General features: G+C 45.8%; 2 protein-coding genes across 3 annotated transcripts in view; one reads left to right on the top strand and one right to left on the bottom strand.

Annotated features, from left to right (window-relative positions):
* SNX30 (sorting nexin family member 30) overlaps positions 1-8,160 on the top strand; it is a 127,827-nt gene extending 119,667 nt beyond the window's left edge. Inside the window, exon 9 of the mRNA XM_023201747.2 lies at positions 1,907-8,160. Coding sequence (XP_023057515.2) covers positions 1,907-1,966 — 60 coding nt within the window. The 3' untranslated portion in view covers positions 1,967-8,160. The remainder of the gene's footprint in view (positions 1-1,906) is intronic.
* Positions 8,161-12,149: 3,989 nt separating this feature from the next.
* On the bottom strand, positions 12,150-21,236 carry SLC46A2 (solute carrier family 46 member 2). 2 transcript variants are annotated; one of them, XM_026456252.1, is made up of 3 exons: positions 20,653-21,236; positions 19,786-19,942; positions 12,150-13,049 (listed from the first exon to the last, which is right to left on the bottom strand). In XM_026456252.1, exons 1-3 carry the CDS (start codon positions 20,723-20,725, stop codon positions 12,992-12,994), a joined length of 288 nt encoding a protein of 95 aa, XP_026312037.1. In that variant the 5' UTR covers positions 20,726-21,236; the 3' UTR covers positions 12,150-12,991. The 2 variants fall into 2 exon arrangements, with proteins under 2 accessions (XP_026312037.1, XP_026312038.1); XM_026456253.1 differs by lacking the exon at positions 19,786-19,942 and having other exon boundaries at positions 12,449-13,049.
* Positions 21,237-21,242: the final 6 nt, after the last annotated feature.

The raw sequence follows: 21,242 nt of genomic DNA, 5'->3' as shown, positions 1-21,242 counted from the left end.
CAGAACACCTCCCCACTCCTCAGAACCCTCCCCACTCCTCAGAATTCCTTCTCACTCCTCAAAACTCCCACCTCCTCAGCATTCTTCCTCCCTCCTCAGAACTCCTCCCACCTCTTCAGAATTACTCCTCCCTCGTCAGAACTCCTCTCACCTATTCAGAATTCCTCCCACCCCTTCAGAATTTTTCCCACCTCCTCAAAACTCCTGCCACCTCCTCAGGATTCCTCCTCTCTCTTCAGGATTCCTCCTCTCTCCTCAGAACTCCTCCCGCCTCCTCACAATTCCTCCCTCCTCCTCCCTCCTCCTCCAAACTCTTCCTACCTCCTCAGAATTCCTCCTCCTTCCTCAGAACTCCTCCCCCTTCCTCAGAACTCCTTTCACCTCCTCAGAATTCCTCCTACCTTCTCAGGATTCTTCTTCCCTCCTCAGAATTCCTCCTCCCTCCTCAGAATTCCTCCTCCCTCCTCAGAACTACTCCCACCTTCTCAGAACTCCTTCTCCCTCCTCAGAATTCCTCCTGCCTCCTCAGGATTCCTCCTCCCTCCTCAGAACTCCTCCCACCTCCTCAGAATTCCCCCTCCCCCCTCAGAACTCCTCCCACCTCAGTATTCCTCCTCCCTCCTCAGAACTCCTCCTCCTTCCTCAGAACTCCTCCCACCTCCTCAGAATTCCTCCTGCCTCCTCAGAACTCCTTTCACCTCAGAATTCTTCTTGCCTCCTCAGGATTCCTCCTCCCTCCTCAGAACTCCTCCCACCTCCTCCCGCTCCTCAGAACTCCTTTTACCTTCTCTCAGTTCCTCCCACCTCTTCAGAACTCCTGCGCCTCACAACCTCTCCTATCCCCTCAGAACTTCTCCCCACCTCTTCAGAACCTCTCCCTGCCTCCCCCAAACCCCTCCTGCCTTCTCAGAACCCCTCTCCACTTCCCCAAAACTCTTCCCACCTCCTCAGAACTCCTTCTTAAATGACTCAGTACAAAGTCCTCCTTCAACCCAGGGCTGCTACTAAAAAGCCTTATGTGATTCACCTGCCCTCTTTATGCAAGAGACTTTCCAAAGGGAGAATCATTTCTGCTCTCAGAGGACAATGCCAGAGTGTTCTGAGTTCTTGGCCTTTCACAAGGATCTGGGATGAAAAGAGGTTGGTGTAGTGGAGAGAACATCAGCGGGGGAATCACGAGCTCTGCCATGGACAAGCTGTGTGTCTGGGCCAGTTATTTAACCTGAGTCTTGTCTTCCCCATCCATGAAATCAGTGTGTATGTGTCAAGTAATAATTCTCCTTCACAGAGGAGCTGTGAGGACTGGTGATAACTGATGTAAAGTATGTCACCATGTTTGGACATAATAAAACTCAATAAACACCAGCTTCCCTCTTCCATGTTCCCTTTTGGGAGATTCAGGTGTGGCCCAAACAAGCAAACTTGAGGTTGGTGAGAAAGAGTGGGCTTTCCACCCGCTCCGATTCAGGTGGCTGGCCTGCTCCAACTATGATTTCCATCCTGCACAAGCGCCACCCACACCTGGAGCAGTGTCTCCATCCCTGCCGAGGTCCTAGGGCCTCTTCAGGGGTTTCCTGCTTGGGCTGTTTTCTGCTTTTTTGAAAGGAAAAGAATTTCCTCCAGCGAATCCATTTCCATTCACTGGATATGAGCTTTACAGACCAACATGAAGGCATTTAAGCCTTGCAGAGATATTGCTGTCTTTCATAAAGATGGGGTGACACATTCCAAACAAACACTTGTTACCTCCCTGTTTGTAATAGTTACGGAGGATACATCCAGGTGTCGTTAGACAAAGGTGACCCAGTGGGATCCACAGTGAAAGGGTATATCCGAGCAGAATTGAGAAGCTGACCCAAAATCAGAAACTCAAAGCTGATACTGTGTGTGTGTGTTGTCGTTCCAGTGCCTCATGGCGTGGGAGTCGATTATTCCACTACTGCAGGAGAAACAAGAGGCCAAGTAAGTTCCTTCTTGGGACGGAGACTCTTCTACCTACACAGAGCCTGGCACCCCATACCGGAATGTTCCTGCAGTGCCAGAGATGCAGCGCAGGGAAAACAACCACAGAAACATCTCTCCTTTGTGTATTTTCCCTCCCCTACCTTTCACCCCACAGTGGTTTTCAATTAGTATTTATTCCATGGTGGAGTCTGTGAGGCTGGAATCGTCTCTCAGCAAGAGCAGCATACCTCCGTGTTATGAAGGCACCTGTTCAGTGAAGCACTACGAAGATTTGAAACCAAGGGACAAGACAACCTGCAGCTGACGCTCTGGCATTTCATGACAGTTTCCTCTTTAGGGACAGCTGAGTTGCCTGTTGTGGGAGAGAACCCGGGGCCTGCTTTTCAAGGATGAGGAGGAGGCAGGAACAGGAGGCAGCTGTTGCTTTCTGCGGAAACCTGGCGCCTCTGGAATTGGCCTCTGTGAGCATTGACGCGTCTTGGCCTAGGAGACGTTGGTGCCTCCCTGGCAAGTCCTTAACGTACAGTGACCTGTAGCTGTGAGTGTGGCCTGCTGCCTGCTTGTGATGAGTCTTATTGTTTCTGTTTCACACAGGGACATTTAAATCAGTGTCAATGTGCGTCCATGCTTGAATGAGCAAGCCAGCGTCCTCGTCCTCCTGCGATGCCTTTGGGAAGCTCAGGGTAATGCTCCCCAAGCTTGTTTCTGACACTAGAATGCAATCAATCGATTGGAAACTTTTTCTGTAAAATGAAAAAAAATGCTTTTTTTTTTTTTCTTTTTTCTGTGAAAGTCTTCAGTGTTTTGCTTGTTCACTGTCATCAGAGCAGGGATTAGACCTGTTAGGAAATATCTATTGTCTTGAAGTCAGAGTAGCTCCCCCATTGTTGAGATCAGTGGGCATATACCAAGCTCCACACCCTGTGTCAGCTTTGTGCAATTTGCCTTTACCTCACCAAAAATACCTACTTTAATATTTCCTCCTGTGTCCATTGAATGTCTGGGCAAGCTTTTGGTGAGGGGGCTGGTATGTCATGTTGTTTTGATACAGTCGAAATTTATCAACGCAGTGTGAATGTTCTACATAAAGTGCTTTAACCCTTAACATTTCCTGGTCAGGAAGGAAACTCAGTACCTGGACTGGTCTCGAAAATGACAAATACAACAGTGAGCCCTTCGTTTCCAGCTAAGCTAAAGTCTCCTCAATGTGCAGCCAGATTCCTGGGGACTGCTGACTGTGGTTCCCGGCTGCATTTCAGACGATGACCAGGTTTACTTTTTAGATCACAAAGCAAACAGTCACCAACGATCTATCTTCCAACTCCTTTTTTTTTTTTTCTGCTGAAATGAAGCTACATGTCATGTTTGTGTTCTTTCAACCATGGCTCATCCCTGTAAAACTACAAATCTGAGCCTCAAATAAGTGGTAGTTTTTTTTGTTTGTTTGTTTTGTTTTTAATGAAACAGCTGTAAGATGCTGCTTCAGATGCAAGTTCACCTGGAAATACTGGTCAGCGGGCAGCTTGTCAAGGTCACTTAAGCCCACTTTTAACTGCAGGTCATCCTCGCATCAGCCAAGGCTGTGGTGCTGTTGATGCCACAGCTGGACAGCATAGGACAGCTTGGTTCTGTTTCATTGTGTTTGACAGTGTTGCAGTTTAAACGATAATGTTTAAATCAATTGGTACTTGCCTGTACTGTTAAACCCTGTTTGTGCCATTCTCAAGTCCTTTGATGTGAATTTTCAGTTTGGTATAGTTAGAAATGACGCATTGATGTGGAAAGGTAAGAACAACCCATGTACCCCCGAGTGATTCTGTGCTTCATTAGTGATTCTGTGCTTCATTCTACCTCTAAGCCATCGTGTTGGCGTGGGTGTGGACGCCTGGGTCTGACCTGACACTGTGCTGGGAGAATCAGGGTGTATGTCTAATGGCAATTTGACAGCCCTCTGTTGATATTTGGCAGAAGACGCCAGACCAGCCCAGCAGCAAATGCTCATCTTTGGGAACATAGGAAGCTCTGCCTTGGGGAAGGTATGCTTTACAAATGTGCAGTGCAATGAATGCTTGGAAAAAACTGGAGTTACAGGAAAATGAAATCTGACTGTCTGCTACTTGCCAAAACCTGGAAACATTCCTGTGTAATAGTTAGTTGGGAAAGAAGGCAGCACTTGAAAAAATTCATCAGGTTCCTCACTGGGAGATGTGGGAAGGGGCGTGGGATGCACGCAGTCACTCCCTCTCCTAGTGAGAGGCAGATAGCTGGCTCTGAAGGGAGGCAGGGACCGTGGGATTTGGTCTTGCTCTGTTTGATCCCCATGTGATGCCCTGTGCTGTGAGACATCAGGAAGATCTGGAACAAGGCAAACTTTCTGTCCTCCTGGCATGTTACTGATAGCAAAGCCAGGAAGTCCAGAGTACATTACGGATTTTCTGGGAGAAATAGTCCTTCTGAAGAAAGGATTCCTTCCCAGCCTCCAGGCTGGTGTCTCATGAGGTGAGGAGGCTGGCCCAGAAGGAAGGTGTGTTAGGTGGTGAAGCAGACTCCCCCAGGCCTCTGAGGGCCAGCAGCCCCAACCATTTGCCTCATCATTTTGATCAAGCACACAGGAGATATTCCCTAGAAGTGTCACATGGAGGCTTCTGTGCCAAAGACTGCCTTGTAGAGGTTTCATCACCCCACCCTTCTTGGCTTCCACAAAATTGTGGCCCTGAGATCACTACTCCTCTCTTAAATATTTATTATTACTATTTTTTACTTTACCTAAAGCAGACAGACATAGGTTTTGAGGCTTGAATACATGGCGGTGGAATGCAAGGCCCTCCCTAGCAGCTGCCCCAGACCTGGGAAGTGATAGATTTCATTCACCTGGGTTAAAAATCCAGAGGAAGACAGAAGAGAGGAGTCCTAGGAACTGATTGGATTTTAGAGATGCAAGTGATGTTTAAGACAGCCTTGTGATTTGTAGCAAGCATGGGCACTGCTTTTTCTTACTAATGTGGTAGATCTACATGGACATTCTAGGCTGTTCTGCTCAGAGCAAGGAACCACTACTCCTCAATGGGGAGGGAACATACCACCCAACCAGGCTTAGCGTTGGGTTTTATCCTTTAATAGAAGTTTTATAATGATTCCTGTTCAACTTAAAGTGTGATTATGGAGATGACTGGCTCCATATTTCACCATGTCATTCCTTCAACTCACCAGACACCTTTCTTTAGCTGAAATAAACCGGCATGACCTGGAGATCATGGTGACTGTAAGCTAAGTCTGTTTTCATGCCAGATTTCAGCCCCACCCAGAGTGTGTTCTAGACGTTGTTGATTTGAATGGTTTTCTCAGTTACCACTCCACATGGGGAAGTTGAATGAAGGCACACTGGCTGCTCACTTCGTGTGAGGCTGCCTTTTGTGATCAAATGACAGGAAGTTCTGCTTTAAAGGAGGGCACGATGACCATGTGGCAGTCTGCAAGTGGAATTTCTCTCTTGGGATGGCAGCCCAAGGAACATCCAGAGTTTGTGTGACTTGGTTCTGCCATTGTTAGCTTTGAAATCACAGGCATTGGGCTCTGTTTTGACACTATTTGTTGGACTGTGGGACAGTCATTCTTTACAGTCTGTCTTGAGCTGGTGAGAGAGGAGGAAGAGGGAAGTCAAGAGCAACCTCCAAGGCCTGTGTTGGCCTCTTCTGCTTGGGTCTTGGGGTGGGTCAGAACTGGGTTCCAGTCTGGCCAGATGGGTTGCTGGTTGCACTGAGGGGTGATTCCTCTCAGAAGATGGGCTGCCTGTGGTTAGGACAGGACACACCAATCTGGACTCCACCTTCCCAGACGCCTACTTTAAGGACCTGTGGAAACTGGGTGATCCAGTTGTAGGGCTGGGGCAACCCTGCTTTGGCCACCTTCATTTACAAACTTAGGTTGGGAGTTTGGATTTCCTGTCTCACTTCCAAAAGCCTTCAAGATGGCAGCAGATGGACACACCCTCTCCTTTCTTATGTCTTCTCTGTCAGATGGCAGGAGGCATTTATCAGGAAATTTGAGGAAAATGTTCTCTCCTGGGCCAGCCTCACAGCTTGCATTGGGTGTGTTGGAATTGTTCTCTTCTGCCTTGTGATTTTTTCAACTCAGTGAATAAACCAGGAATCCAATTTTTCACCAACCCACCCTGTAAATTGTCAGCTTTTTGTTTGAGGGATGCCTGGTCTCCTCACAGTTACACGTATCAGAGTGTGTGTAAGTTGTCTGTGTTGGAAAGGTTGGGGTGGGGGCTCTGTCGCAGGGAGTTAGTCTGTTCTTTCTTCATCATAAATTTGAGATGCATCCTAAGTATGACTGTCTAACCCTTTCTATGTGGCAGAAAAATATGTTTTCCAGGTAGTTTTTACTACTATAGATAGTCTGTAAATAAGTGCTTTGAAGAAAATAACAAACCAATAAGATATTTGTCTCCTATATAAACATTCTGTGTATTTAGCACTTGAAAACCAACAAATCTAGAATTTAAAGAAATGCCACAGACTGTTAAAAGCCCAACTCTACTTTTTTGAGAATTCGTCCTTACCTACTAACATGCCTTATTCTTCTTCAACAAGTGTTTTAAAAGTCCTGGGTAGAAAGAGTTTTAGAAATGTCATCAGTTGTTCAGCTTCAATAATATAGAGATCTAACATAGTCAGTCCTCAGGCCTCCTAAAGAAACAAGAAAGAAAGCGAGGGCCGTCACTAGGGTTGGCTTTGGGGAGGGGAAAACTAAGTACTGCTTTTGCCAAATAGTATTTTTGATAATGTAAGGAAACACAGGGACCACAAAACCTTTTTTTTTTTTTTTTAAGTGTGAAAGATTCGTGCCTTTTGGCATACTATTGATTTTAGAGGATATAGTATCGGCAGCGACAAATCATGTAGAAACAAAGAATTCTATAGATGACAGCAGTATTAAATGTAACTCCTGATTCTGCAGAACAGCTTTTGAAGATACTGGGGGGCGGGGGGGAGTATCTTCAAGCCTCCGAGCAGCTTGTTTCAGATAGAAATTCTCCATGGGTTGAAATGCCAAAAACAGAAAACATGATGTTGACTCACATTCTGTTGACTCACATAATTTAGTCCATTTTAGCAGAGCCGTTGGTGTTAGTACCAGTGGTGAGGAGAATTGCGTATTCTCAGTCAGCAGCAGCACCCCCGCATCAGCACCGGTGGTTCTGGGCTCTCTATAGGCTGGTCCTAGTAGGTGACACCCAGCAACACCCCTGTTGGACAGGATTGTTCACAGTCTTAGACCAACACTTCAGTCAGAAATGATACTGGGAGTAGGAAAGGAAAATCACTTTTTTTCCTCCATGTGGAAATGAGGAGAGAGGAAAGTGGATTGCAAACCGAAATGTGAGTCAGTGTGATGAAGCAGTAGCTCTGTCATCTGGGCCTTTATCCAATAACAAACCAGCATCTCTTAACGGCGCTTTTGGCCTGGACAGCCCTGAGGTTTGGGTCCCGTCTGGTGGATTCCCTGTCCAAATGTATTTTCTGTGTGCCTGTTCCCTTCATCGCTGTGAGTTAGGAATGCATTGAGAGATGATGTCCATCTGATATATTCCTGTGAAATAAACTGCCAGCAAACTTTCTAACTTGTATTTTAACTGTTAAAGAAGAGATTAAAAACTTTGGCTTTGGACATGTCCACATTATGGACTGTTATTTCTTATTTTTAAGAGTCATTCTTTACGTTTAAAATTTTAAAATAAAAACCTTCTGAGGTTTTGATGAAGTCCGCCTGTAAATGTTACCTTCTCTCCATGCTGCCATTATGCCAAAACAAAAGCTGTGAAAAAAAAAAAGTGCTTGAGAGTGTGTGTTGATGAGCAAGTGACTTATTTACAGATGGAAGTCTTTGTTTCATGAAGCTACCAAACTTTAAAAAGAATGTCACCCTTTTTTTTTGTTATGGAAACCAGAGATTGTAAAATGGAAAGAGTCGTTTTTTTGTTGACTTTTTGATGCTGGCACGAGGTTTTTGTCCACTTTTTTCATATATCTGGGTATAAAAAATTGTTGTTTACTATGGAATTAGTATTACATTTTGAGGTAAACAAAAGAATTTGTATTGCTTGATAAATATTAGCTTGTAAATTTAAAGTTTCTTTACTTCAATTAACTTAAAGGACCAATAAACCCATAAAAGATGCTTTCTTTATCTTGAGTCATGTGGTCATTTGTACCTTTCTTTAAGGCAGAAAAACATGTGTGCCTGTTTTTTTCTTTTCTTATTTTCTCTTTACACATTATCAGTTTGCCTGTAAGAATCAAGACATACAGAGTGACAGGAGAAAATATATATAATTGAACTATTTGTATTCTTCTTCACTTCTTTATAGGCCCAATTTACCCTCAATTTACCCTCTTCTACATCTTCCACATCAGCACCAATCTGGGGAGATGAAGAAACTTCCTAATGTAGTAGCCATCATGATTGGCAGGCAGGCTGACAGCCAGCCGAGGTATTTACTACATGAAAGATTTCTACATTATCCCATAGCAAAGCACAACATTATATTCTGGGTCAGGGCCAGTTAAGTTGACCTGATGATGGTAATGCATTGAACTTGAGTATGCTTTAAATGGTGCTCAACTTGACTTACTGATAGCAGACATCATTAATCTAAGACTGCACTGATACAAAATAAGGCAGCAAGGTGAATAAGATGTGGATCGTGGATCCAATCTCAGCTTTTCCACTTACTAGCTATGTGGCTTTAGGCAAGTCACACTTGGCTAAACCTTTAGTACTATGATCTTTGAGATGAAAACAAGACTTCCATGTGGGGTTGTCGATAGGACTGGCAATATGGTATACAAAGCACTTAAATGTCAGGCAGTTTCTCACTGGGATAGCCCCTTTCTAAAGACTTCCTAATTTAAATATTGAGGCTACTAGGATATTATCCTTAAATATTAAGGATATGGCCAATTTAAATATTAAGGATAATCTTTCCTGTATGTTTTGCCAGTTTTTTTGTTTAATAGGATATTCCTTTTTTTTTTTTTCTTTTGCTTTGTCACGCAGGCTGGAGTGCAGTGGCATGATCTCAGCTCACTGCAACCTCTGCTTCCCAGGCTCAAGCAGTGACCCCACCTCAGTCTCCCGAGTAGCTGGGACTACAGGTGTGTGCCACCATGCCCGGCTAATTTTTGTATTTTTCGCAGAGATGGGGTTTTGCCATGTTGCCCAGGCTGGTCTTGAACTCCTGAGCTCAAGTGATTCACTTGCCTTGGCCTCCCAAAGTGCTGGGGTTACAGGCATGAGCCACTGTGCCCGGCCCTGTTTTCTTTTTAAGAAGGTGATGGAAATAGGATACTGCGGGACTGTATCAGACTGACGGCCTGGAGAATGGAGAGGAATAGATGCCAAAAGCCGTGGCAAGAAGTGATAAAGGGAGGTGAAAATAGCTGATTTGAGAGAGACTTAGAGGGGAGGGGAATGGACCGGAGATGACTGGGAGATTGCCAGCCTGGGATTTGGAGGTGATGCCATTAGCTAAAATCAGAAGAGAAAGATAAAAGATGGAGGCTGGGCGTGGTGGCTCATTCCTGTAATCCCAGCACTTTGGGAGTCCACAGCAGGAGATCACTTGACCCCAAGAGTTCAAGACCAGCCTGAGCAACATAGACCCTGTCTCTACAAAAATTAAAAATCAAAAAAGATGGAATGAGCTTAGGTGGTGGGGTATGAGAAGGAAAACTTGGTTTGGCTTTAGGTTTGAGGAAATCCAGGTAGAGGTGTTGACTTGGCTGTTGGAAATGAAGTTCTTGAGTCCATGGGAGTGGACTAGATTGCATGGGAAGAGAACCAAGGACAGGACCTTGGGGGTCTCAAGAATTAAGGATACAGGCGGGGCGCAATGGCTCATGCCTGTAATCCCAGCACTTTGGGAGGTCGAGGCAGGTGCATCACTTGAAGCCAGGAGTTTGAGACCAGCCCGGCCAATATGGCGAAACCCTGTCTCTACCAAAAATACAAAAATTAGCCAGACATGGTGGCACGTGCTTGTAATCCCAGCTACTCAGGTGGCTGAGGCAGGAGAATCGCTTGAACTCGGGAGGCGGAGGTTGCAGTGAGCTGAGATCGTGCCACTGCACTCCAGCCTGGGCAACAGAGTAAGACTGGCTTAAAAAAAAAAAAAAATTAGGATGCAGGGAGAGGAGGAGGACTCAGGGAAAATTCTTGAGAAAAAATTGGGCCCCATGGGTGAGAATGGTGATTCTTCAATGAGGACTTGTGAGACACCAATTGTTGAGCCCCAGTCCTAGAATTTGACTTGGGTGAGACCCCAGAATTTTCATTTCTAACCAGTTCCCAGGTGATGCTGTTGCTGCTGGCCCAAGAACCACTGGATGAGAACATCTGTTAGAAGAAATGGTGACCCTGGGAAAGCTGACAAGGTTTGAAACTCCTACCCTGGTGACAGGTGGGGTTGAAAAGGAGCCAGTACTTGGGTTTTGAGAGCTCAGCTCAGGTTAAAAAACACAAGTTTATAGCAGGGTCGATGTGGACAAGGAAGGACATTTCTCTAAGCAGTAAGAGGCTTCTCAGGAGTAAGAAGGATTGGATTCTTTCAGGCTGAGGAGCTGGTCAGAGGCTGGAGTAGAAGGTAAGGAGTTGGAGAATGAGCATATTGATGAGTAAGGTTGGAGAGGTTGAACACGATCTTGACTTCATCTTTCCCATCCTATCTGCTCTGCTCATATTGCCAGACTCTGGGAGAAGGGGTGCTACCTTTTTCCTAGTGGCCTGAGCCCCAAATCTGAGTCATTCTGGCCTCCATCTACCTCAGCCTGTGGCATCCATCCATTAACCAACTCTTGTAGCCTCTAGCTCCCAAATATTTTTCCATGTCTATCTACTTTTCTCCATGTTTATAGCTTCTTACCGTACGTCTGCTATCTTTTTAAATTTTATTTATTTTGTATTTATTTATTTTTATTTATTTATTTTTTAGAGACAGTCTTGCTGTCTCACCCAGGGAGGCGTATAGTGTCCTAATCTTAGCTCACTGCAGCCTTGAACTCTTGGGCTCAGGCAATCCTGTCATTTTAGCCTCCTGAGTAGGTGGGATTATAGGTGCACACCACCACACCCAGGTCATTTTAAATTTTTTTGTAGAGATGGGGTCTTACTCTGTTGCTCAAGCTGGTGCTAAATTCCTGGCCTCAAGTGATCTTCCCAGCTTGGTCTCCCAGAGTGCTGGGATTATAGGCCTGAGCCACTAAGGCTGGGCAGTCTGCCATTATGCTTCACCTGGTTTACTGCAAGGGCCTCGCAGCTCTTCTCCTTTCTTCAGGCTTGCTCACTCCTTCCACCAATTCATTGTCCTCAATGTTGCCAGGGAGCTGTTTCTAAGATGCAAATTTAAGCACTCCGTGTTCCTGCTTAACACCTTCCAACAGCTATCCCCATTTACTCTGAAGAGAAACATCTTTTTCTTTTGAAAGGATATTTTATGTTATTCCTCCTTACCACCCCAGTCTCATCTTACTGTCCTCCGTAATACTTGTCCCTCCATCTTTGCTCCCTTCACACTGAATTCCTAAACCTTTGATATATTTTCACCTTCAGGCCTTCCGGCATGGTGTTCCTTCCGTCTGGAATGTCCCCCAACATCTGGCCTTAGTAACTCCTACTTACCCTTCCAGCCTTATCATAGAAGTCGCTTCTGGGATGCCCTCCCTGCTCTCCCGAATCTGGATTCTATGCTCCCTTATATTAGTGTGGTTGGAGAGGTTGAACGTGATCTCGAATTTCTTGAACTCATCTTTCCCATCCCATCTGCTCTGCTCATGTTGCCTGACTCAGTGCAAGGGCGCTAGCTCCTTCCCAGTGGAAGGAGACATCCCTGTCTGATGTTCTGTCTGCTTCGCCTGTTAGACAGTACTCTCTGCTAGAGCAGACATAGTCACATGCTATTCTTTCTGTATCTCAGCACCTAGCATGGGGCCTGGACCTTATTAGATGTGTCACAGAGTTTTATTCATTCCCTGCAAGAGGATTACAGGTACAAACTCTGTGAGCCCAAATACGCTGAGATTTGAATGTATTCTCTAGCCTTGTGTCTTACCCTGTACAAGAACGTCAAGTCTGTAGTCATAGACAGAATCTGACCTGGGAAAGAATGATTCACACACTCATACAATGAATGTTGATTTTATTAGGTGAGTCTGCTTTTATAAATCCAAGTAAACGAGGTTATAAAAATGAGTACCTCAAATAAAACAGCTCTTAATGTACCTCCTCCTCCTTCACACCACTCACTTGGGGAAGCACTGTTGACCGGAAGTACTCAATTGAATATCCCATTGAAGAAAGCCTTGTGACATTTGCTTCTTAAAAGCAACAGTAATAACAAAACTACCCAGAAGACAAGGGTCTGAGCTCCATCCCCCTCCTGAGTGTTTGTAGCCAAGAAAGACTCAGGAAAGAAAGCTGGCTTTTTTCAAGGTTTTATTTTAATTTAAAAGACATTGTTCGTGCAAAACTGTTGGTGGTTCTTACAAAACATTCCTTCCACATTCCCCTCAGGCTGTGATAATCCACGCTTTGAGTTCTCCCATGGGACTTTCAGCACAGCATCCTAGTGACTAGTTAGCTATACCTTGGAGCCCTCAAGACAATCCCTTGAAGAAAAGGGGCAGGCTTGCTGTAGCTGGGGTCTGAAACCCCTCACAGGGCCTGGGACTGCTGTATGCAGCCCGCCTATAACCCTTAAGCTCATGTTCTGCTGTCACAGAACCCAATCTCTGCCTAATAGGGGTATCTTAAAGCTAAGAACGTTTTTCCATCACCAGGAAAATGCTTTTCCCCATCCACCAGGGATCCCTGAGCCAAAGCAGGTCATACTGAGGCCAACTCTGCCTGGAACGTGGGTTTCTTTAGCAGTGGGTTGCTTTGGTCACCAGTTCCCTGGTCCCTTCTTTTGTCTTCTGGGGGCCTGGCCATGGCTGGTGTTTTCAGCTCCTGCAGGTAAGCATTTTCATTTCTCTGTGATGTCTCCATATGGTGACCATGGGACTTGTTTATAGGCCACGATGCTGTAAGAATTGACCATAGAGAGTTACAAGAGAACAGCTGGAATGGGGTAAATGTGAAACTGCCCTCACAGGGTTAATGAGAATTACAAGCCAGGCTTTGGGCAAAATCATAGGTAGGCATTGACCAAGGTGTGCTGGTGTACTATGACCCACTTCCCTGCAGCTGTTAGCTAAAAAGGAGCATGTTTACCACTTGCTTCTCCATTGTTCCTTTAGATAGAATCTTTGGGGGCCAGACATGGTGGCTCACACCTGTAATCCCATGAGTTTGGGAGGTTGAGGCAGGTGGCTCATCTGAAGTCAGGAGTTCGAGACCAGCCTGGCCAACCTGGTGAAACCCCGACTCTACTAAAAATACAAAAATTAGCTGGGCATGGTGGCAGGTGCCTGTAATCCCAGCTACTCAGGATGCTGAGGCAGGAGAATCACTTGAACCTGGGAGGCGGAGGTTGCAGTGAGCCAAAATCACGCCACTGCACTCCAGCCTGGGTGACAGACTGAGACTCTGTCTCAAAAAAAAAAAAAAAAAAAAAAAAAAAAAGAATCTCTGATACTGGACCTTTTTACTTTACTTAAGAATTGCTTAAGGTGTTTTTCAGATCCTGAATTCCAGCAGAATGGCTGGTGCTAACCAGCCTGAAGACCCTCACCAAGGAACCAACTCAGCACAGGAATGCCGTTTCTTCATCTCCCTGTCCCATGATTTCACCCCTCACTTCTTGACCAATCAGCGATCCCTACACTAGCCCATCCCCATCCAGACCCCTTGGAAGCCCATCCCCAAACCTCCCTGGGAGGTGGGTTTAGGGTTTCCTCCCATCTCCTTGTTTGGGTGCTGTATATCGTTAAACATTTTGTTTTCTGCTGCAACTCCTGCTGTTTCAGAGTCTGTTACTGTGCAATGGGCAATTGAACTTGGTGGTTCTGTAACAAAGGTGTGCCTTTTTTTCCCCATCCATTAGACCACCTCTTTGTCACTGGTAGACTGAAATTTTTTATCCATTTATGGCATCAGAATGGTGCACTGAGTGGAGAGAGATTGTCTGAAGGAACTTCTCTTACTCCAGGTTCATTTCAGTCTTGCAAGCACTGAACTTCTCCATTTCCCAAAACATTGCGAGCCCTTTGCATCCACATTTTCTTTTTCCTGGAATCCCTTTCCATCTCACTTCTGCCTGAGGATGAACTCCCTTCTATATCTCAAGATCAAGATTAAGCCTTTGCTAATTGCGAGCAGATTAGCTGCCTCATCGGCTGTCTTTCCATAGCTCGTTTATCCATTACATTGTTTAAAATCATCTTAATAAATGGACGCACAGCAGTTAGGAGGTCTGAACTGAAGTCCTGGATCAGTGTGACTTAGGCGTGTCCTTCAACCCCTGGCACCCTGGGCTTTCTCATCTGCTTGAGCTCCAGAATCTTCAGGTTCTAAGCTACAGCACAGCGCTTCTCGATGGATGGACAACACCTGGAGTTGCTAAAATGGGTTGTGCGCTTAGATCCAAGCGTTTTAAGTGAAATTTTGTAGACACTTCCCAACACTCAGATTTCCCGCCTTCTATGAGTGCCAGTGCACTACTGGGAGGGGCACTGACTGTACTTAAGACTCATTGTATTACAGGACTGGTAAGTGGAGAGTGAAGACTTGGAAGCAGCCAGCACAGGGCCACATGACCCTTGACCCCTGCTGTGGACCACTACAGCACAGCCACAAGGCGATGGCCAGCACCTGACTTCATGGGCAGCCCCAGGCAGCTCTAGGGTGTGGGCAGTCAGCAGTGCTGACTTATTAGTCAGTGTAAGTCAGCGCTGTGAGAGATGCCACACCCTCTGACAGGGCATGCATTCATTAAACAAATGCTTTTTGACTGCTTCTTATATGCTAGGATCTGTGCTGGACACAGAAGATACAAGGAGAGCCAAATAGCCATGGTCTCTGCCCTCAGGGAGCCTTCAGTCTAGTGGGCAAGCATATTAAACAGCTAACCATGAAATCATCATCACTGCATTCTACAAAAGAGAATATAGGAAGCTCTGGGAGCACGTCACAGAAGGATCTAATTTAGATTGAGAAGGGTTAGGAAAATTCTCTTTGAGAAAATGGTGTTTCACTTAAGACCACAACTAGTTGGGTGGGAAAGAGGTGTGGATGGAGAAGGGAGAAGAGTGGGAGAAGAGGCGACTGTGGCTGAGGGTTGGAGAGGGTGGTCAATTGCAGGAATAGGAGGTGAGAAAGGGTGGCCAGGTCAGCTTATGCGGGGCTTTATTGCCCATAGTAAGATGTTCATTTTTTATTTTTGTTTTTGTTTCTCTTTTGAGACAGAGTCTTGCTCTGTCACCCAGGCTGGAGCACAGTGGCATGATCTTTGCTCATTACAGCCTCAACCTCCTGGGCTCAAGCAATCCTCCCATATCAGCCTCCCAACTAGTTGGAACTATAGGCATGCACCACCATGCCTGGCTAATTAATTAATTTTTTGTAGAGTCGGGGTCTCACTATATTGCCCAGGCTGGTCTCAAGTTTCTGAGCTCAAGCAATCGCCCCACCTCAGCCTCCCAAAGTGCTGGCATTACAGGTTTGAGCCACTGCTCCCAGCCGAACATTTGGGTTTTATCCTAAGAGCAATGAAAGCCACGTGCAGGGCTTTGAGCAGGTGATGACATGACCTGATTCACACTTTAAGGACCTTGCTCTGGCCACCTGCTGGAGACAGGATGGGAGTGGAGAACAAGAGTGGATGTATGGAGAATGGTTCAGAGGCTAACTCAGTCATCCAGGTGCTCTGGATTAGGGTGTAGCAGTAGAGATAAAAAGAAAAGCATAAGTTTGAGACATATTTTGGAGGTAGAATCAATGCATTAGGCCTGATTGATTGGAGGTGGCGGGAGATGAAGGCCAGGGTGGATGCTGGTGACCCTCAGGTTTCTACCCTCGGTGAGTGGTGCAGCCAATGAATGAGATCATGAGATTGGAAAGACGGGAATGTGAGCAGGCTTAGGAGGGTATCAAGAACCCTATTTTGGAAGTTTAAATGGTAATGTGAACCTTTGGAAGTACTTTAGGTTGCTTAGAAAATGTAAAGTGAGAAGATAGCCCAGAACAGAACCCCAAACAATTCCTACATGGGAGGTTTGTAGAGAAGAAGCTATCAGATAAATGGGAGAAAAACAAGAACGAGGTGTTTTGAAAGCCATGTGACAAATATCTCCCGAGGAAAGAGTGATCAACAGCATTAGGGGCCGCCGAGAAATCATGTGAGATGAAGGTGGCAGCAGGTCGATGGATGCAGCTAAAAAGTCATTAGTGGCTTTAGTGAGAGCAGCTCTGGTAGAGTTGAGCACGGGGAATCAATTGAGTCAGACTGGAGTGAGTAGAAAGTGAATGGGAGTCGGGGAGTGAGACAGCATATGTGCAGACCTGCCTTGGGAGAACTTGACTATGAAGAGAAGGAGAGAGCGGGGAAGAGCATATGTCAGCTCTGGTAGAAGAATTCAGGAGAGATTGAAGCAGTGGAGTGAGCTTTCTCAGGAGGTAGGAGAGGCCGCACCCAATTACCACGTGCAATGCATGTAGTGGATGGGAGAGACGGTCTGGCTTCCTTCAAATCCTGTCTCTGCCACTTCCTAGCTGTGTACCCTTTGGCAAGTTATTTAATACCTTGGAGCCTGTTTGCTCACCTGCAAAATAGGGATAATAATAGTAATTACCACAAAGGATTGTTTGGGAAGATTAGTTTAAAAATATGAAATAAAGTAGTGCCTGGCACTTAGGGCTATTTAACAGTTTGCTGTTATCGTTAAAAAAAGAAGATGGATGCAAATGAACATAGGACTATGGATTGGAGAAGACCAGGATATTCTGTTGTGATCATTTGGGGTTTTTTTTTTTTTTTTTTTTTTTTTTTCTGAGACAGAGTCTAGCACCGTTACCCAGGCTGGAGTGCAGTGGCGTAATCTCAGCTCACTGCAACCTCCGCCTCCTGGGTTCAAGCGATGCGATTCTCCCGCCTCAGCCTCCCGAGTAGCTGGGACTACAGGCACACGCTGTCATGCCCAGTTAATTTTTGTATTTTCAGTAGAGATGGGGTTTCACTACGTTGGCCAGGCTTGTATCAAACTCCCGACCATGTGATCCACCCGCCTCGGCCTCCCGAAGTGCTGTGATTACAGGCGTGAGCCATTGTGCCCAGCCTGGCTTCTGTTTTCTCTATGAAGAATGAGGCGTTAGTTAAGTTCATGTATATTGGATGGCATGAGGGGAGAGGTTTGTAAATAAGCAGAACCTCACAGTTGTTGCCTCAGCATCTCCCTATTACATCTAAAGAGCAAACAGGAGAGGGCACGTTCTTATGGTGGCATGGAATAGGCTCACTTTGGCACCAGGAAGGGGTGCAGCCACAGCCCCCTGGGATTGCAAACAGGCTGGGATCTCTCCTGGCATCGAGGAAGAGGATGCTGATTGTGACCCAGTGCAGCCTCTGCTCTCTGAGTCCTCCTCTGCTCTGGCATGCCTGCCTGGGTTTTTATGTCATTGGAATGTAGCTTTTCCTCCTGTGGTTCGAAAGCTTTACTGGTCTTTCCTGTTGCTCTCCTTGAAGATTGATGGTACAGGCTTGGCCTCTCCTAGCTGTGAAACTTTTTCAGGATCTCATTTCTTTAGTGACTTTGCGGAAGGGAAAGTAATGGAACCACTCCCTTTACACCAGAGATTCTCAATCTTGGTTATAGGTTTGAATCACCTGGAGAGCTTTTAAAATTTCCTATGCCCAGGCTGCACCGCAGATTAACTGAGTCAGAATCTCTGCTGGGTGGGATCCTGATAGCAGTCAATTAAAATCTGGCTTTGTTTGCATGTGTCTCTCTATTGCTAAATGTCTGCAACAGAGGGAAGCAGTGTGCCTAAGTGCCTTATCTGCATAAGCACTCAATCTTATTTGTATTTTCCCATTACTTTCATTTGTCTCTTGATGTCTTTATGACACACATGAACTAGTAAGACTCATTTCCTTTTGTTGATTTTTGGGTTTTGTTTAGGTTAAAGAGACTACATTAACCAACTGCCAATAAAATTGGACTGGATAATTTTCAAGTGGGCAAAAACTACTCATCCTTTACTCATTTGGCCACAGGCTGGGACTCCTGAGAAATTTGCACTGCATGGTAGCTCTAGCTAAATCCAACCCATTCAGCCAGGACTTACGAAAAGAGGAACACATGAAAAGTCCTTAGGGTTGGACAGTTCGAAGACAGAGCTGGCTCAGTTTGCACCTTAGGAATGAGACCTGGTCATGCTCGCTGATCCATAAATTCTCTCAGCTATTTGGCCTTCCTATCTTATTTTTCTTAATTATGAAATAATGCAAAGAGCCCTAATGATTGATGGCTCCTGTCCTAGGAAGCTCAACTTTCCATTCAGGCTGAGATTTGTAATATGATGTGATGTGAGAATTCCAAAAGGGCTTTATCACTGTCCCCTTGAACCTGCCTTCCTTTATTTTCTACTCTGCTGCTTATTATGCCACCGTTACTGATGTGTAGAATCCTCATGTGCTACTAGGCAGGTCCCTTGAAAATGCAAATCTATATCAAATCCTTGTGCCTTACTGTGGATACATTTATTCTGTGCATATATATATATATATCTCCACAGGAATATATATACGTATATATATATATATCTCCCCACAGTATTCCTTTCTCGTGAAGCAGCAGTGGTAGGAGCATGAGAGAACCTCACTTCAAAGGAAGTGGTAAAAGGGCCTAACAGTCTAAAGAGAACAGTGCTGTCCCATATGGGAACCTCAACCCACATGTGGTTACTGAATATTGAAATGTAACTTGTCCAAATCGAGATGTACCGTAAGCATAAAATACATACTGGATTTCAAAGAGTTAGTGTAAAAAAGAAGTGAAATATCTCATTGATACATTTTATAAATGGATTAGATGTGGAGATGATATTCTGCATGTCAGATATGTTATTAATATTAACATTAATTTCACCTGTCACTTTTCTCTTTTTAAAATGCGGCTACTAGGAAACTGAAAATCACACATATGGCTTGCATTTGTGTCTGCTTCTGTATTTCTGTGGGACAGGGCTGGTTGGAGACAGAACTATTCCATGCTGTCTTTCCATTTTGTTGATGACCTAGGCTAGTGGTCTCCATAGGACCAGACGTCCTCCTGCCTCTTATCTCCAACACTTGAGTGCTCTGATATTACAAATGAGACAATTCCCCCAGGGAAGTCAAGGGAAGGCCCTGTCTGGAGCTCACACAGTCCAGTCCAGCGGCCGGGAGATTTCAGTGGCACTGAGCACAGAGCCCTGTGAGGGCATGGGGAAGAAACTGTGCTCTGAAATGAGGTCTGATGACTTTCACCTAAAGGCAGCTGAACAAAAGATGTCTGATGGTTCATGAAGGTTTCCAATCACAGCCTCTAATTATAAGGAAGTATATGGGACTTCTATAAGTAGTCATTACAAAACTGCCAAAGAGTGAGCCAGTGCTTAATGACCCTGTTTCTTACTTGCAATTTTGAGGAATTCCCAAATGGCCAGATTTTTAGTGTGGGAAACAGAAGGACTTTTTCTTTGTGAGAGAGCCTACTCAGGACCCACTGCATAAATGCTGAAAATAAATAATGCGGTGATGGTGGGCTGGAGAAGGTCCAAGATTCCTTGATCTAAGCATCAGGGTCCCAGCCCAAGCAGCAGACGCTGATCCCATCCTACCTAATTGGGATGATGGCCAGGAAGGAGAGAAAGGAGGAGAGAGCAAAGCAGGAGCCCACAAACATGTCCATGGTGAGCTGATAGATCTTGTTGTACAAGGTCGATGTCACCACGCCAGTCAGAGCCAAGGACAGCTGCAGTATGACAAACACCTTTCCTGTGGAAGGGACAGAGGTTACTCAGGAATGCCTTGCTGTGCCTGCCTCACTATCCATTAGCTGAGTCTCTGGAGAGCTCTTAGGGGACCCTTCCTTCTTACTCTCTCTCTCTCTCTCTCTTTTTAGAGACAGTCTCACTCTGTTGCCCAGGCTGGAGTGCACTGCCACAATCCTGGCTCACTTCAGCCTTGAACTCCTGGGCTCAGGCAATCCTCCTGCCTCAACCTCCTGAGTAGCTGGGACCACAGGCATTTGCCACCATGCCTGGCTAATTTTAAATTTTTTTTTTTTGTAGAGATGGGGTCTCACTATGTTGCCCAGGCTGGTCTTGAACTCCCAGCCTCAAGCAATCCTCTCACCTCGACCTCCCAAAGCACTGGGATTACAGGCATTGAGCCACTGCACCTGGCCCCTTCTCAGTCTTTGTGTGGCTCAATTCGCTAGGAATCCTGCCTCTATCTAGTTGAATCTTCCCAAGGCCTGTAGATGATAGAATCCTTCTTTGTGACTTTTCAGTGACTGACTTTCTAAGTCACTCCCATGCCCTCATCTCCACTCTCTGTGCCCTGGATGGAAACCAGTGTTTCCAGTGTCTTCAAAGATGCTTCTGGAACTCTCTCAAGTGCCTTCTGCAGGTCTGTGCCTCATGCTTCGCAGCTCTGAAACAGCCCGGGCAGAAGATTCCAGAGAGATTCCTTTCACTACTCACCATAAGAGGAGCCCTTTATGAGTTTGGACATAGCTGATCGGATGGTTGTGACGGGGATGAGAGCAAACAGCATGACGGCTCGAGCTGAAAGAGATCACACAGGAACACTCCTTGCTGTAGCCCAGCCTGGGCCAAGGAGGAAATTAGCAAAAGCCTCTCTTAGAATCCCCATCTCCCCACAATCTGAATGTGGCTTGACCTGGAGGAAGTCATTTCTCTGCTGGCACACTAGCGCCCTCCCTTGACCAGTCTGTGACCCTCTGAGCTCTGATGCTGCTGTGTGTGCCGCATATCAGTCTGCAAGGTGGCCGGGCACAGTCGACATGGTGACAGATGATGAAATGTATCTTTACTGGTGGAATTAAGTGATCACTAGGGAAGTGGAACTGGTGCCACCAAAGGGACACAGGCCCCTTTCCTTGTTTCTCCAGGAGAGAAGTGTCTGTCCTTGACATTAGTGAACATCTCTGAGAGATGGTCCCAGGAGCTTTGGCAAATTGCCTTCAGCAATGTGTCCCATGAACGCACCCACTGCCTAGCTCTCAAGCTCTATTGATTAGCCAGATGCAGTGTGTGTGTGTGTGTGTGTG

This window comes from Piliocolobus tephrosceles, chromosome 14, assembly GCF_002776525.5.
Source record: "Piliocolobus tephrosceles isolate RC106 chromosome 14, ASM277652v3, whole genome shotgun sequence".
Classification (NCBI taxonomy): domain Eukaryota; kingdom Metazoa; phylum Chordata; class Mammalia; order Primates; family Cercopithecidae; genus Piliocolobus; species Piliocolobus tephrosceles.
Note: the sequence above shows the minus strand (reverse complement) of the source record. Positions and strands in the feature narration are given on the sequence as shown.